Source organism: Hemitrygon akajei, chromosome 2 (genome assembly GCF_048418815.1).
Source record: "Hemitrygon akajei chromosome 2, sHemAka1.3, whole genome shotgun sequence".
Classification (NCBI taxonomy): Eukaryota; Metazoa; Chordata; class Chondrichthyes; order Myliobatiformes; family Dasyatidae; genus Hemitrygon; species Hemitrygon akajei.
The window spans coordinates 103,954,088-103,967,643 of NC_133125.1; the positions used below are offsets into that span (position 1 = coordinate 103,954,088).

The 13,556-nt window shown below is 42.4% G+C and overlaps 1 protein-coding gene across 1 annotated transcript in view; it reads left to right on the forward strand.

Moving 5' to 3' along the window:
• Window positions 1-4,786: 4,786 nt before the first annotated feature.
• Window positions 4,787-13,556, forward strand: part of tnfaip6 (tumor necrosis factor, alpha-induced protein 6) — a 51,562-nt gene continuing 42,792 nt past the window's right edge. The window contains exons 1-2 of the mRNA XM_073026363.1: window positions 4,787-4,998; window positions 8,708-8,845. Of these exons, the coding sequence (XP_072882464.1) occupies window positions 4,905-4,998; window positions 8,708-8,845 (232 nt within the window). The 5' untranslated portion in view covers window positions 4,787-4,904. The remainder of the gene's footprint in view (window positions 4,999-8,707; window positions 8,846-13,556) is intronic.

The following is a 13,556-nucleotide window of genomic DNA, read 5'->3' on the forward strand; positions in this document are numbered from 1 at the left end:
TCTCTGCCTAGAGCCTTGCCTTGCCTCACCCTGCCTCGGCCTGGAGCCTTGCCTTGCCTCACCTCACCCCGCCTCGCCTCGCCTCACCTCACCTCTGCCTAGAGCCTTGCCTTGCCTCGCCTCTCCCTGCATAATGCCCCCCATTATGACAGGCTGAGAAGTGGCAGATGGCGTTCAACCCAGATAAGTGTGAGGTGGTTCATTTTGGTAGGTTAAATATGATGGAAGAATATAACATTAATGGTAAGACTCTTGGCAGTGTCGAGGATCAGAGGGGTCTTGGGGTCCGAGTCCATAGGACATTCAAAACTGCTAAGCGGGTTGACTCAGTGGTTAAGAAGGCATATGGTGCATTGGCCTTCATCAACCGTGGGATTGAGTTTAAGAGTCGAGAGGTAATGTTACAGCTGTATAGGACCCTGGTCAGACCCCACTTGGAGTACTGTGCTCAGTTCTGGTCGCCTCACTACAGGAAGGACGTGGAAATCATACAAAGGGTTCAGAGGAGATTTACAAGGATATTGCCTGGATTGGGGAGCATGCCTTATGAGAACAGGTTGAGTGAACTCGGCCTTTTCTCCTTGAAGCGACGGAGGATGAGAGGTGTTCAAGATCATGAGAGGCATTGATTGTGTGGATAGTCAGAGGCTTTTCCCCAGAGCTAAAATGGCTAGCACAAGTGGGCATAGTTTTAAGGTGCTTGGAAGCCGGTACAGAGGAGACGTCTGAGGTATGTTTTTTATGCAGAGAGTGGTGAGTGTGTGAATGGGCTGCCAGCAGCAGTGGTGGTGGAGGCAAAAATGATAGGGTCTTTTAAGAGACTCCTGAATGGGTACATGGAGCTTAGAGAAATGCAGGGCTATGGGTAACCCTAGGTAATTTCTAAGGTAAGGATATGTTTGGCACAGCTTTGTGGGCCAAAGGGTCTGTATTGTGCTGTAGGTTTTCTATGTTTCTATATGCATTTTGCTATCCTATTTATGTATTTCTGAAGAGTATTGATAATGTTAGAGACTTGGGGAACTGAGCTGGATGAACTTCGGATCATTCGGGAGGCAGAAGCAGAAATAGACAGGAGTTTCAGGGAGATAGTCACCCCTGAAAGTCAGGAGACAGGTAGCTGGGTGACTGTCAGGAGAGGGAAGGGGAATAGACAGAATGAGCAGAGCACCCCTGTGGCCGTTCCCATCAATAATAAGTATACCGTTTTGGATACCATTGGTGGGGATGACCTACCATGGACAAGTCGTAGTGGTCGCATCTCTGACACTGAGATTGGACCCTCAGCTCAGAAAGGAAGGAGGGAAAAGAGGACAGCAGTAGCGATAGGGGATTCAATATTTAGGGGGACAGATAAGAGGTTCTGTGGGAGAGATCGAGAATCCCGGATGGTCTGCGATATCTCGGATAGAGTTCTCGGTATTCTCAGGAGGGAGGGTGAGCAGCCATATGTCGTGGTCCATGTAGGGACCAATGACATGGATAGGAACGAGGAGGAGATCCTGCAAAGAGAGTTTAGGGAGTAGGGTGCAAAATTGAAGGACAGGACCACCAGGGTTGCAATCTTAGGATTGCTACCCATGCCACGTGCTAGTGAGGCTAGAAATAGGAAGATAATGCAGCTAAATGCATGGCTAAGGAGATGGTGCAGGAGGAAGGGCTTCATGTTGCTGGACAATTGGGCTTTATTCCAGGGAAGGTGGGACCTGTTCCGACGGGATGGGTTGCACCTGAACTGCAGGGGGACTAACATCCTTGCAGGTAGATTTGCTAGTGCTACTCTGAAAAGGTTTAAACTAGATTTGCAGGGGGAGGGGAACCAGAGTGTAAGAGCAGATACTGAGGTGGAGAAGGATAAAGGTCATGTGAGGACTGCATGTATAGACAGAAATCAAAGGTTTGTATGTGATAGAAATGTTCTCAGGTGCATCTATTTCAATGCAAGGAGTATTGTAGGTAAGGCAGATGAGTTTAGGGTGTGGATTGGCACGTGGGATTAAGACATTATTGCTATTAGTGAGACTTGGTTGCAGGAGGGGCAGGATTCGCAGCTTAATGTTCCAGGGTTCTGTTGTTTCAGATGTGATTGAGGGGAGGGATGAAAGGGGGAGGAGTAGCATTACTAGTCAGGGAAAATATCACAGCTGTGTGTAAACAGGACAGCCCAGAGGGTTTGCCTACAGAGGCCATATGGGTGGAGCTGAGGAACGGAAAAGGTGTGACCACACTAATAGGGTTGTATTATAGACCGCCCAATAGTCAGAGAGAATTGGAGGAGCAAATCTGTAGAGAGATAGCAGACCGATGTAAGAAACGGGAAGTTGTAATAGTAGGGGATCTTAACTTTCCACATATTTACTGTGAAAGGGCTAGATGGCTTGGAGTTTGTCAGATGTGTTCAGGAAGATTTTCTAAATCAATATATAGAGGTATCTACGAGAGAGGATGCAATACTTCATCTCCTATTAGGGAACCAGACAGGTCAGGTGACAGAAGTATGTGTAGGTGAACATTTTGGGTCCAGTGAACATAATGTCATTAGTTTCAAGTTAATTATGGATAAGGATAGGTCTGGTTCTCGAGTTAAGGTTCTAAATTGGAGAAAGGCCAATTTTGTGCAAATGAGAAGGGATCTAGGAAGAGTGGATTGGGATAAGTTGTTTTCTGGCAAGGATGTGTTCAGTAAGTGGAAGGCCTTCAAAGGCGAAATTTTGAGAGTGCAGAGTTTGCCAGGATTAAAGGCAAAGTTAACAGGCATAGGGAACCTTGGTTTTCAAGGGATATTGGCGATCTAGTTAAGAAAAAGAGAGAGGTGTATAGCAGGTATAGGCAACAAGGAACAAATGAGGTTAAATAGAAAATGTTAGAAAATACTAAAGAAGGAAATCAGGAAGGCAAAAAGAAAACATGAGGTTAATTTGGCAGATAATGTGAAGGTAAACCTGAAGGGTTTCTACAAGTATATTAGGAGTAAAATGATAGTAAGGGACAAAATTGGTCCCCTAGAAGATCAGAGTGGTCGTCTATGTGTGGAGCCTCATGAGATGGGGGAGATCCTAAAGAGTTTTTTGCATCAGTATTTACTCAGGAAACTGGCATAGCATATATGGAAGGAAGGGAAACAAGCAGTCGTGTCATGGAACATATAGAGATTGAAGAGGAGGATGTGCTTGATGCAGCCTTTCGGCGAATAAAGGTAAATAAATCCCCTGGGCCTGACATGACATTTCCTTGGACCTTGAGAGAGACTATGCAGAAATTGTAGGGGCCCGGGTAGAAATATTTAAAACGTCCTTAGCCACAGGTGCGGTGCCAGAGGACTGGAGGGTAGCTCATGTTGTCTCGTTGTTTAAAAAAGGCTCCAAAAGTAAACTAGGTAATTACACGCCGGTGAGCCTGAGATCAGTCATAGGCAAATTGTTGGAAGATGTTCTGAGAAATCGGATATACAAGTATTTGGACAGCCAAGCTGATTAAGGATAGCCAGCATGGCTTTGTGCGTGGTAGATCATGTTTAACGAATCTTGTAGCGTTTCTCGAGGAGGTTACCAAGAAAGTAGATGAAGTAAAGGCAGTGGGTGTTGTATACATGGACTTTAGAAAGGCATTTGACAAGGTCCCACATGGGAAGTTAGTTCAGAAGGTTCAGACACTAGGTATCCATGGACAGGTTGTAAACTGGATTTGAAATTGGCTGTGTGGGAGAAGACAGAGTGGTAGTGGATGATTGCTTCTCAGACTGGAGGCCTGTGACTAGTGGTGTGCCTCAGGGATCTGTGCTGGGACCATTGTTGTTTGTTGTCTATATCAATGATCTAGATGATAATGTGGTAAATTGGATCAGCAAGTTTGCTGATGACACTAAGATTGGAGGCTCTGTGGACAGTGAGGAAGGCTTTCAAAGCTTGCAGAGGGATCTGGACCAACAGGAAAAATGGGCCAGAAATTTAGCAACGTAATATTTTTTCATTTGTTTGATGAATAAAAATAACATCAGAAATAGCAAATTAGAGAGGGTGCCTGTTATGCTGCTGACATTTAGGGCAGCAATGAAAGTTCTCTGTGCGTCCTTGGCCATCAAATCCAGTTTTGGTCTTGGTCTTAGGGCTTCCTTCATCGTGCCAGTAGCTCCCTCTCGGTTTTCACTACCGTCAGACATGCAAGTCCCGGTGGACTTTCAGGACTACTGTCGCAGATATAGAAAGATTCTTTATTGCTGTTTCCATAACAACTTTTTTTTTACCACTCAGGGATGTTAGCCCTGAGTTGAACCCCTATCCTGTAGGACAGGAGGATCACTCTTAGCCTGGCCGCTACTCTTTGACCTGTTTAGCATAGGTGACCATACCAAGAGTCACAGAACAAAACCCTGCCTCTAGCTAACATACTGCAGCTCTCTGGGTCGTTAAGACACACAAGCCTCCAAACCCTATGACAAGGTGTTGTCCTCTTGGAGGAAACAACAAAATCCCCAAGCATAATTAGAACCCATTCTCTACCCTCCCCCACACCCCCAGGATACCAGGCTCTACTTGGGTTACGCTGACACAATCCATAAAAAATATCTGTACTTGTAGGTTAACAAAAACACAAATGTGATTATTTTCTTATACCCCAAAATCCACAAGCAATTTAATCAAAAAGTGAAAGAAATAAGCTATAGTACGTAACATAGTCGAGGAAGTCATCATACAGCGAGAATCAATTAGTATGCTGTCCAGTAACAATGAATGGAATTCCTGCAACCACAATGATCTCAGAGCCATTAAGCCTTTAGGAAGTAAAAACATTTGGTAACCAGATGTTGAAACACAGTGTGGTCTACTAGCAGCTATATCTGCTCTATCTCTTACAGTAACACCATTCATACAGAGAATCTCGAGCTGAGAGGTACAACTGCAGTCATGTCTCCGTCTGTCTTGTTCATTATTTTGCTGTGGCATGAGACAGTCAGCTGGGGTGTGAAAAACGGAGTGCTGCACAACTCAATTTGGTTAGGTAAGTCCACAATCGTTCTTTTGTGCTTTTCACTTACATTTAAGAATACTCATTTCTCTCTGGAGTCCATGATCAGAAATTGGGTTTTAATTCGGCAATTAAATTCATATTACTTATTTGATAAATACTTCAACCTGTTCAGATTCTGAACATACTTTATGATTTCATTGTCAGAACAAACTGCAAAACATACTGTTGTATTAATGTATAAATTGTTAGACATCACTTGCCAGACTACTAGTTGTACTTAACATAATAATTTAAACTTAACATGGGTCTTCTTTATATACAATATGTAATTTGGCCAAAAGAGGAAGTGATTTATTTATTTAATCATTGGGATACCCCCAATATTACCCTAGCCTAATCATGGGACAATTTACAATGACGAGTTAACCTATCAGCTGGTATATCTTTGGACTGTGGGAGGAAACCCACACAGTCACGGGGAGAACATACAAACTCCTTACAAGCAGCGGCAGGAATTGAACCCGAGTTGCCTGTACGGTAAAGCTTTGTGCTAGGCACTACGCTACAGTGCCACCCCATTTATAATGAACATAATTTTACAAAGGCTTAACTGTGCATGTGGAGGTTAGCAGAGGGACTGATGGGAAGTGTGTGGCTGTTAGGGAGGTAATGACAATGCAATATACCATCAATAACTCCATGCTCAAAGAGAGAGTTTTAAAAAGGCAAATATTTCCTTCCTTGATTTAAAAGGAAAGTAGATAAAGACTTAAATCAGTGTTTTTTTGGTTCATATCATATATGAAACATCTCCTTGTATGCTGAAATAGCTATAAATTTCCAAAACCACACTTGGAAAGTGCACATTAATAAACATCTGATATAACTGTGATTTACAGTACTCACTCAGTCAACATACAGATATAAATTTCATTTCTCTGTGGTGAATACTGCTGTCTTGAACTCTATCTTTGGGCCATATGGAAAAAATAATGTTTCAATCCTGTATTAAAAAGATATTCCTTTCTAAGTACAAATGTTTCAATACAGAAAAATCCAACCCATTAACCCTTTTTTAAAGATTTTTAAATCACTATGTATTAAATTATTTCTTTCTTGAGTGTTGAATACCCTACACTTTTCAGAACCAGCGGGTGATGAGTGGGGCGATGGCGGTGTTACATTGGGTGCTGGACTTACAAAGTGTCTACTAATGCACTTTCCAGCTGCAACTTTGGATGGTTTTTCACATTACAGCCTGGAAGGGGCTGTTTTTAACTGCCTTGGAATAAGTGGAGATTTAAACTTTGAAGGCAAATGCAAGTTTACATTTCACAGAGAAGGAAGTGGATATTTTTAAACAAATATCAATTTTTCATCAAATAAAGATGAAAGCAAATGTCAGTGAGAAGAAATTATTTGTGAAAAATGTCAACCAAAACAGCAATGAAATTTTACATCTAGTTAAAAATACAAGAAAAGTTTGCAGTAAACAAATTAGTCACTGCTCTTCTTTTACAATAGTCAATGTGTCAAGATCTAATAAAGCATCCCTCCTTAGGATATCATTGTAAAAGTTCCACAGGGCAGTGTCCTGGACTTAACCATCTTCATCTGCTTCATCAATGATATTTCTTCCCTCACAAGATTAAACTGACTCCATAGTGTTCAATTCCATACGTATCTCAACTTCCAGCAACAATATTAAGACCTGGGCTGTTAAGCCAGGCATCTACAAGAGGGTATAATAACTCCTCTTGACATTTTATGGTTTTGCCTCCCTCTATCAATATCAGGGGTAAGTTTTTTATGCGGATAGTGGTCAGTGCATGGAATGGGCTGCTGGCAACGGTGGTGGAGGTGGAGGTGGATACAATAGGGTCTTTTAAGAGACTTTTGGATAGGTACATGGAGCTTAGTGAAACAGAGGGCCATAGGCAAGCCTAGTAATTTCTAAGGTAGGGACATGTTCGGCACAACTTTGTGGGCCGAAGGGCCTGTATTGTGCTGTAGGTTTTCTATGTTTCTATCCTGGGGGTCACCATTAATCAAAAACTAAAATTCACCGAAATATAAGTGCCTTAGCAACATGAGCAAGCCGGGGATTGGGTATCCTGTGGTGAATGACACTGCAAGGTCTTTCCACTGAATAAAGAGCATAGATCAGAAAAAAGTTCAGGGACTTTTTCCCTAGGTGAGCCAGCAAGAACAACTCTCAAGATGCTCTTCACCATCCAGGGCAAAGCGGCCCATTTGACTGGCATCCCATCCACTATATTAATTCCTGCCAGCACTATCATGATGCAGCTCAAGTGAATACCATCTAAAATACGTACCACAGTTACCCACCCATGCTGTTCCACCAGTACCTCACAAATCCATGACCCACCTCCAAGAAGAGCAAGGACGGCAGGGGCGTGGAAGCAATACAACCATGCAGGTTTCCTTCTGAGCAGCATGCCATTCTGAACTGGAAGGAGATATTACTAGTTCTCTTTTTTAATGGATCTAAATCCTGGAAGCTCAGGGCATTCTGGAGTTTGGAGCTTAATTCTGGTGCCACTCTATAAGGGATCTCCATACGTCCTCTGCATATAAAGTGTGGGTTTTCTCGGGGTGCTCCGGTTTCCTCCCACAGTCCAAGGGTGTACTGGGAAGACTAACTGGTTGCTGTAAGTTGTCCCTTGTTTAGGTTAGAGTTAAATTGGGGTTTTCAGGGTTGCTGGGGTGAACTGGCTTGAAGGTCTACGTGGGCCTACTCTGCTCTGTTTCGCTAATAAACTCCCTATTCAACAACACGGTGGGGGTAAACATACCAGAAGGGCTACAGGTTATTAAGGCAGTGACTTACTATTACTTTCTCCAAGGGAAGTTCAGAATGGACATTGAATGCAGATCCCTAAATGGATTTTTTAAAAATCACAATCGTTAGTCTAACTTTGTTTTCAACTTCTGTCATTTGTTTATGTTCTCGTGTGAACATTGTTCACTGTGAGAAATGTTCCTGCTTCACATCACAACAGTATAATAGCAAGTCAAATGTAGGGATTGAAATGTATATATTTGACTTACAGCCCATTACACTGCCAGTGTTCAGGGCAGCAACGAAGGTCCTCCATCTCTGTCTGTTCTCGGCAATCAGTCTTGGTCCTGGTGGTGTTCAGGATGCTGGTAGGGTGGGGTTTGATGTTTTTCTTTAAATGGCTTCCATGGTTTCCTATGTTTCATGACTGCCTGTGGGGAAGACGAATTTCAGCTTTGTAAACTGCATATATAATTTGGCAATAAATGTACTTTGATAGCTTCCTCTCATTTTCACTACTGTCAGCCATGCAAGTCCTAGGTGGAGACTCAGGAATACAATTGCAGACAAATATAGAAGGATTCTTCATCGCTGTTTCCATGACAATTTTGTTTTTTAACCAGACAAAGTTGTTAACTCTGATCTGACCCCTTGTACCAGGGGTGGACCACTGTTAGTCTGGCCTCTACCCTTTGACCTGTTTGTCATGGGTGCCCCTACCAATAGCCAAAGCACAAGGCCCTGACTCCAGCCGTCATAGCTCTCACGGTCATTGAGGCATGCAAGCCTCCAAACCAAGACAAGGTTGTGATCCTCTTGGAGGAAGATATATGAACTAAAGCCAAGATTGGAAGACGAGATTTGTCAATGACATAATAATAGAAGTAGTCTGAAAGAAGTGCTAGAAACTGATATATATTTTTAATGTAATTGCAGAACAAGCAGCCGGTGTTTATCACAGAGAATCACGTAAAGGAAAATACCAGCTCACCCAGAAAGAAGCTAAACTGCTCTGCAAAAATGAGGGTGGCAATCTGGCAACGTATAAACAGTTGAAAGAAGCTCAAAAAATAGGTAAGAACGAATGTGTACATGAGATGGAATATCACGTCATTATACAGATTATTGGTACTGTGCTGACTCTAATTGAAATAGCTGATATGGTAAATTGATCATTGGTTCAGTATTATCACATGTAACAAGGTACAGTGAAAAGCTTGCTTTACTTGCCATCCATCCATCCATCACATCCAAACATCGAGACAGTACGAGGAACAGGCAATAACTGAATGCCGAATATAGTATTAAAATTGCAGAGAAAGTGCAGTGCAGCTGGACAATAAGGTGCAAGGCCATGACAATGAAGGTTGTGAGGTGAGAAGTCCATCTAATCGTATAAGAAGTCTCTTTAATAGTCTTATAACAGCGGGATAGAAGCTGTCCTGGTGATAGGTGCATTCAGGCTTTCGTACCTTCTGTCCAATGGGTGGAAGGAGAGGAGAAGCCGCCAATAAAATTACTGCCTTTTTTTGGTACAGGGTTTAGTTATAGGAACTGCACCTCATGGATATATCAGATTATGATTATCGAGTAAATGGTTTATGAAACTTGTACATAGAACATGGGCTGGAGGTGTTGTGGATAGTGTGGATGGCTGTCAGAGTTTATAGCAGGACATTGATAGGATGCAAAATTGGGCTGAGAAGTGGCAGATGGAGTTCAACCCAGACAAGTGTGAAGTGATTCATTTTGGTAGGTCATATATGATGGCAGAATATAGTATTAATGGTCAGACTCTTGGCAGTGTGGAGGATCAGAGGGATCTTGGGGTCTGAGTCCATAGGACGTTCAAAGCAGCTGCGCAGATTGACTCAGTGGTTAAGAAGGCATATGGTGTATTGGCTTTCATCAATCATGGAATTGAATTTAGGAGCCGAGTGGTAATGTTGCAGCTATGTAGGACCCTGGTCAGACCCCACGTGGAGTACTGTGCTCAGTTTTGGTCGCCTCACTACAGGAAGGACATGGAAACCATAAAAAGGGTGCAGAGGAGATTTACAAGGATGTTGCCTGGATTGGGGAGCATGCCTTATGAGGATAGGTTGAGTGAACTTGGCCTTTTTTCCTTGGAGCGACGGAGGATCAGAGGTGACCTGATAGAGGTGTATAAGATGATGACAGGCATTGATCGTGTGGATAGTCAGAGGCTTTTTCCCAGGGCTGAAATGGTTGCCACAAGAGGGCACAGGTTTAAGGTGCTGGGGAGTAGGTACAGAGGAGATGTCAGGGGTAAGTTTTTTACTCAGAGTGGTGAGTGCGTGGAATGGACTGCCGGCAAAGGTGGTGGAGGCGGATACGATAGGGTCTTTTAAGATACTTTTGGATAGGTACATGGATCTTAGAAAAATAGAGGGCTATAGGTAAGCCTATTAATTTTTAGGGTAGGGACCTGTTCGGCACAACCTTGTGGGCCAAAAGGCCTGTATTGTGCTGTAGGTTTTCTATGTTTCTAATAGTGCAAAATAACAGACCCTTCAACACACCATCCCTGTGCCAAGTCAAGTTGTCAAGTCAAGTTCATTGTCATCTGCACAAGTACGATGAGGTATAGGTACTTCTTCTTGGGTCCTTAGCTCCCAATGGAGCTAATGAATGCCTATCTCCATTGTCCAAAGTCAATGGTATGGTGGGAGTTCATCAAAGCTTCTGCAATGCATTGTATCCACTATACAGGGGATTGGCATGTACAACTTCACCAGAGCTCTGTTGGCCAGCCTTACCTGTTTCCACCTCTCATGACGGGGAGACGGTTGGACTTTGAGAGGCAAAGTATAGGTACAATGCTGAAAAAAAATTACAAGGATGTTGCCAGGACTAGAGGACCTGAGTTATTGGAAAAAGCTGAATAGGTTAGGACTTCAGTTCTTGGAGCTTGGAGGAGGAGAGGAGGTCTTATAAATGTATACAAAATTATGGGCGATATAGATAGGGTAAATACATGCAAACTGTTTCCTCTGAGGTTGGGTGAGACTATTACCAGAGGCCATAAATTTAGGGTGAAAAGGATAACCTGAGGGGTTACTGAGAGGGTGGTGAAAGTATGGAATGAGCTGCCACCAGAGAAGATTGAAGCGGGTTTAATTGGAAAATTTAAAAGAAGTTTGGGTAAGTACATGGATGAGAGGGGTATGGAGGCTAGAGGCCAGGTTCAGGTAGATAAGACTAGGCAGAAAAACAGATCAGCATGAACTGCTCTATGACTCTAAGAAAAACTTGCTTGCAGCGTCACAGATTGCAGATTCAGAAATAACATACAACAATCCGTAATGCCAACTCAAACAAAAAACATCTGCACTGAATAACCAAAGGAAATAGTATAGAAAGCTAGCTACTATTGAACGTTGGATGGCCTTGATAGCGTGGGTGTGAAGAGGATGTTTTCTATGGAGGGGAAGTCTAGGACCAGAGGACACAGCCTTGGAATAGAGGGATATCCATTTAGAATGGAGATGAGGAGGAATTTCTTTCGCTAGATGGTGGTGAATCTGTGGAATTTATTGCCATAGTCAGCTGCCAGGTCATGGAGTCTATTTAAGGCAGAGGTTGATAGATGCTTGATTAGTCAGGGTATAAAGGGTAACTGGGAGAAAGCAGGAGAAGGGGCTGAGAGGGAAATGGATCAGCCATGATGAAATAATGGGTCATTATCTCATGGTGTTGTGGTCTACTTCTAGTATCAATGGTTAGAAGAAATAGATTTGGAGGAGACTAAAGTGTAATAAGAACACCAACATCATTCAGTTAAGGCAAATGCAGTTTCCATGCAGTAAATTCGATAATCCCATACTTAGATTTTTGTTAATGTACATGGACAAAGAGGTTGGCCTGATCTTGGTGGCCCAAAGAGCCCCTACTAATCTGTACATGCTGTAAGCTGCTACTGTTGTTACATCATAATTGTAGCAGATACTTGAAAACAAACCCAAACCGTTGAGAGACTGAGTACAGGAGTCAACATTGTTTGACACACTTCCAAATAAATGAGTTCCAAGTGCAGAAAAAGAACGTTTGATCCTTTATTATGAAACCACCAAAGACAAATTATCTCATAGCAATAAAAAACTAACAAAACCAAAATAAGTGATATAATGAAACAAGAGTAATTAGCATTCAAATTAGTGTACAGTAATTAAGCGGAGATTGTAAATAAGCAGAGAACAAAAATAATTATTCCCCGGCTCACCCCGTCTACACTAAACTAACTAAGACAAAGTATTAATACGTAACTATACCTATTTGCTTCTGCCACACCCCAACCCATGTGACACATAATAAAAACACGCAAACACAAAATACAATACTAGCAGACAGAAAATAGATACATGGCTCCTACAGTACTTTTTGGATGATACACTTGTGAGCTTCCCAAGGTTTCTGAAGCTGATGATAATTATTTCTCCTTTCTGTAGTCCTCTATGTGGTAAATCTCCTCTGAACCCTCTCTATTGCCAGCACACACCCTTTCTTGTAAAAAGCAACAAAATGGACTTTTAACATCATAAACCAGCAGGTTGTTGTTGTGTCTCCCATTCACTGTGAAAATGGGGGACACTTCCCTCTCCCTTGCCAGGGAGAGAACCTGTGGTGTGTCAAATTTCGGACAAAGTGCAAAGCTTTTAGGGTAACTTTGGTCTGTGTTTGCTATTATTTAGCTCACGCTTGTGCTCAGTAGCGGGTGCACTTTTAGTTTTGCCGGTGGGGGGAGGGGGGTGTTGCTAGCTGCCACTTACCCGAGGGAGGGGGAGCTGGGGGAGACTTTGGAGTTCTCATGTTTAACTGTCATTCATTCTTTGGGCAACTTCTCTGTTTTCGTGGATGTTTTGCGAAGAAAAAGCATTTCAGGATGTATATTGTATACATTTCTCTGACATTAAATTTGACCTATGAACCTCAGATATGGAGCCCAAAACTGCCCACAAATGTGGTCTGAAAAATTCCTTGTAAAGCCTCCATATATTAAATAGAAATGCACACAGCTTCTTCTCAAAAACATCTGTAACAAATTTGAAGGGCAGCAAAAATACCCTGACAGAGAAAGGACTGTGCCAGTTACATAAAATAAGTCTTTATTGTACAGAACAATATGTTTCTGACAGCAGCCAATAAGATGAATAGAGAGTCTGGACAATAATTAAGAAAAATAACTGGATCTTACCCCCTCCTGCTATGTATGCATTGCAGATGAGATGGAACCTCACCCGTTGTGTTCTAGTAAACAATATTTTTGTTCTGGCCACAATTAATTGCATAAATAATGCATTATGGAACAGATATGCAAGCAGATTAAAGAAAGGTGTAAAAACAATAGGGTTATTGTCATGGAGGACTTCAATGTCCCTAATATAATCTACAGCCTTCTTAGTACAAAAGGTTTAGATGGGGCAGAATTTGTTAGGTGCATCCAGGAGGATTTCTTAAATCAATATGTAGGTAGTCCAACAACCAGAGGGGCTGTACTGGACCTGGTGTTGGCTAATGAGCTTGGTCAGGAGACCAACCTTTCAATGGGTAAGCAGTTAGGTAACAGAGACCACAACAACTTAGGTTTTAAGACAGCTATAGATATGTATGGATCTTGTAGCAGAGTATTAAATTGGAGCAGGGCATGTGAAGGGTGTTTAAAGACCAACTGCACAGAGTAAAGACAGGTGTGTTTCAGTCAGAATGAAGGACAGAGATAGCAGGGTAAGGAAACCTTGGATGTTGAGAGAGGTGATGAATTTAG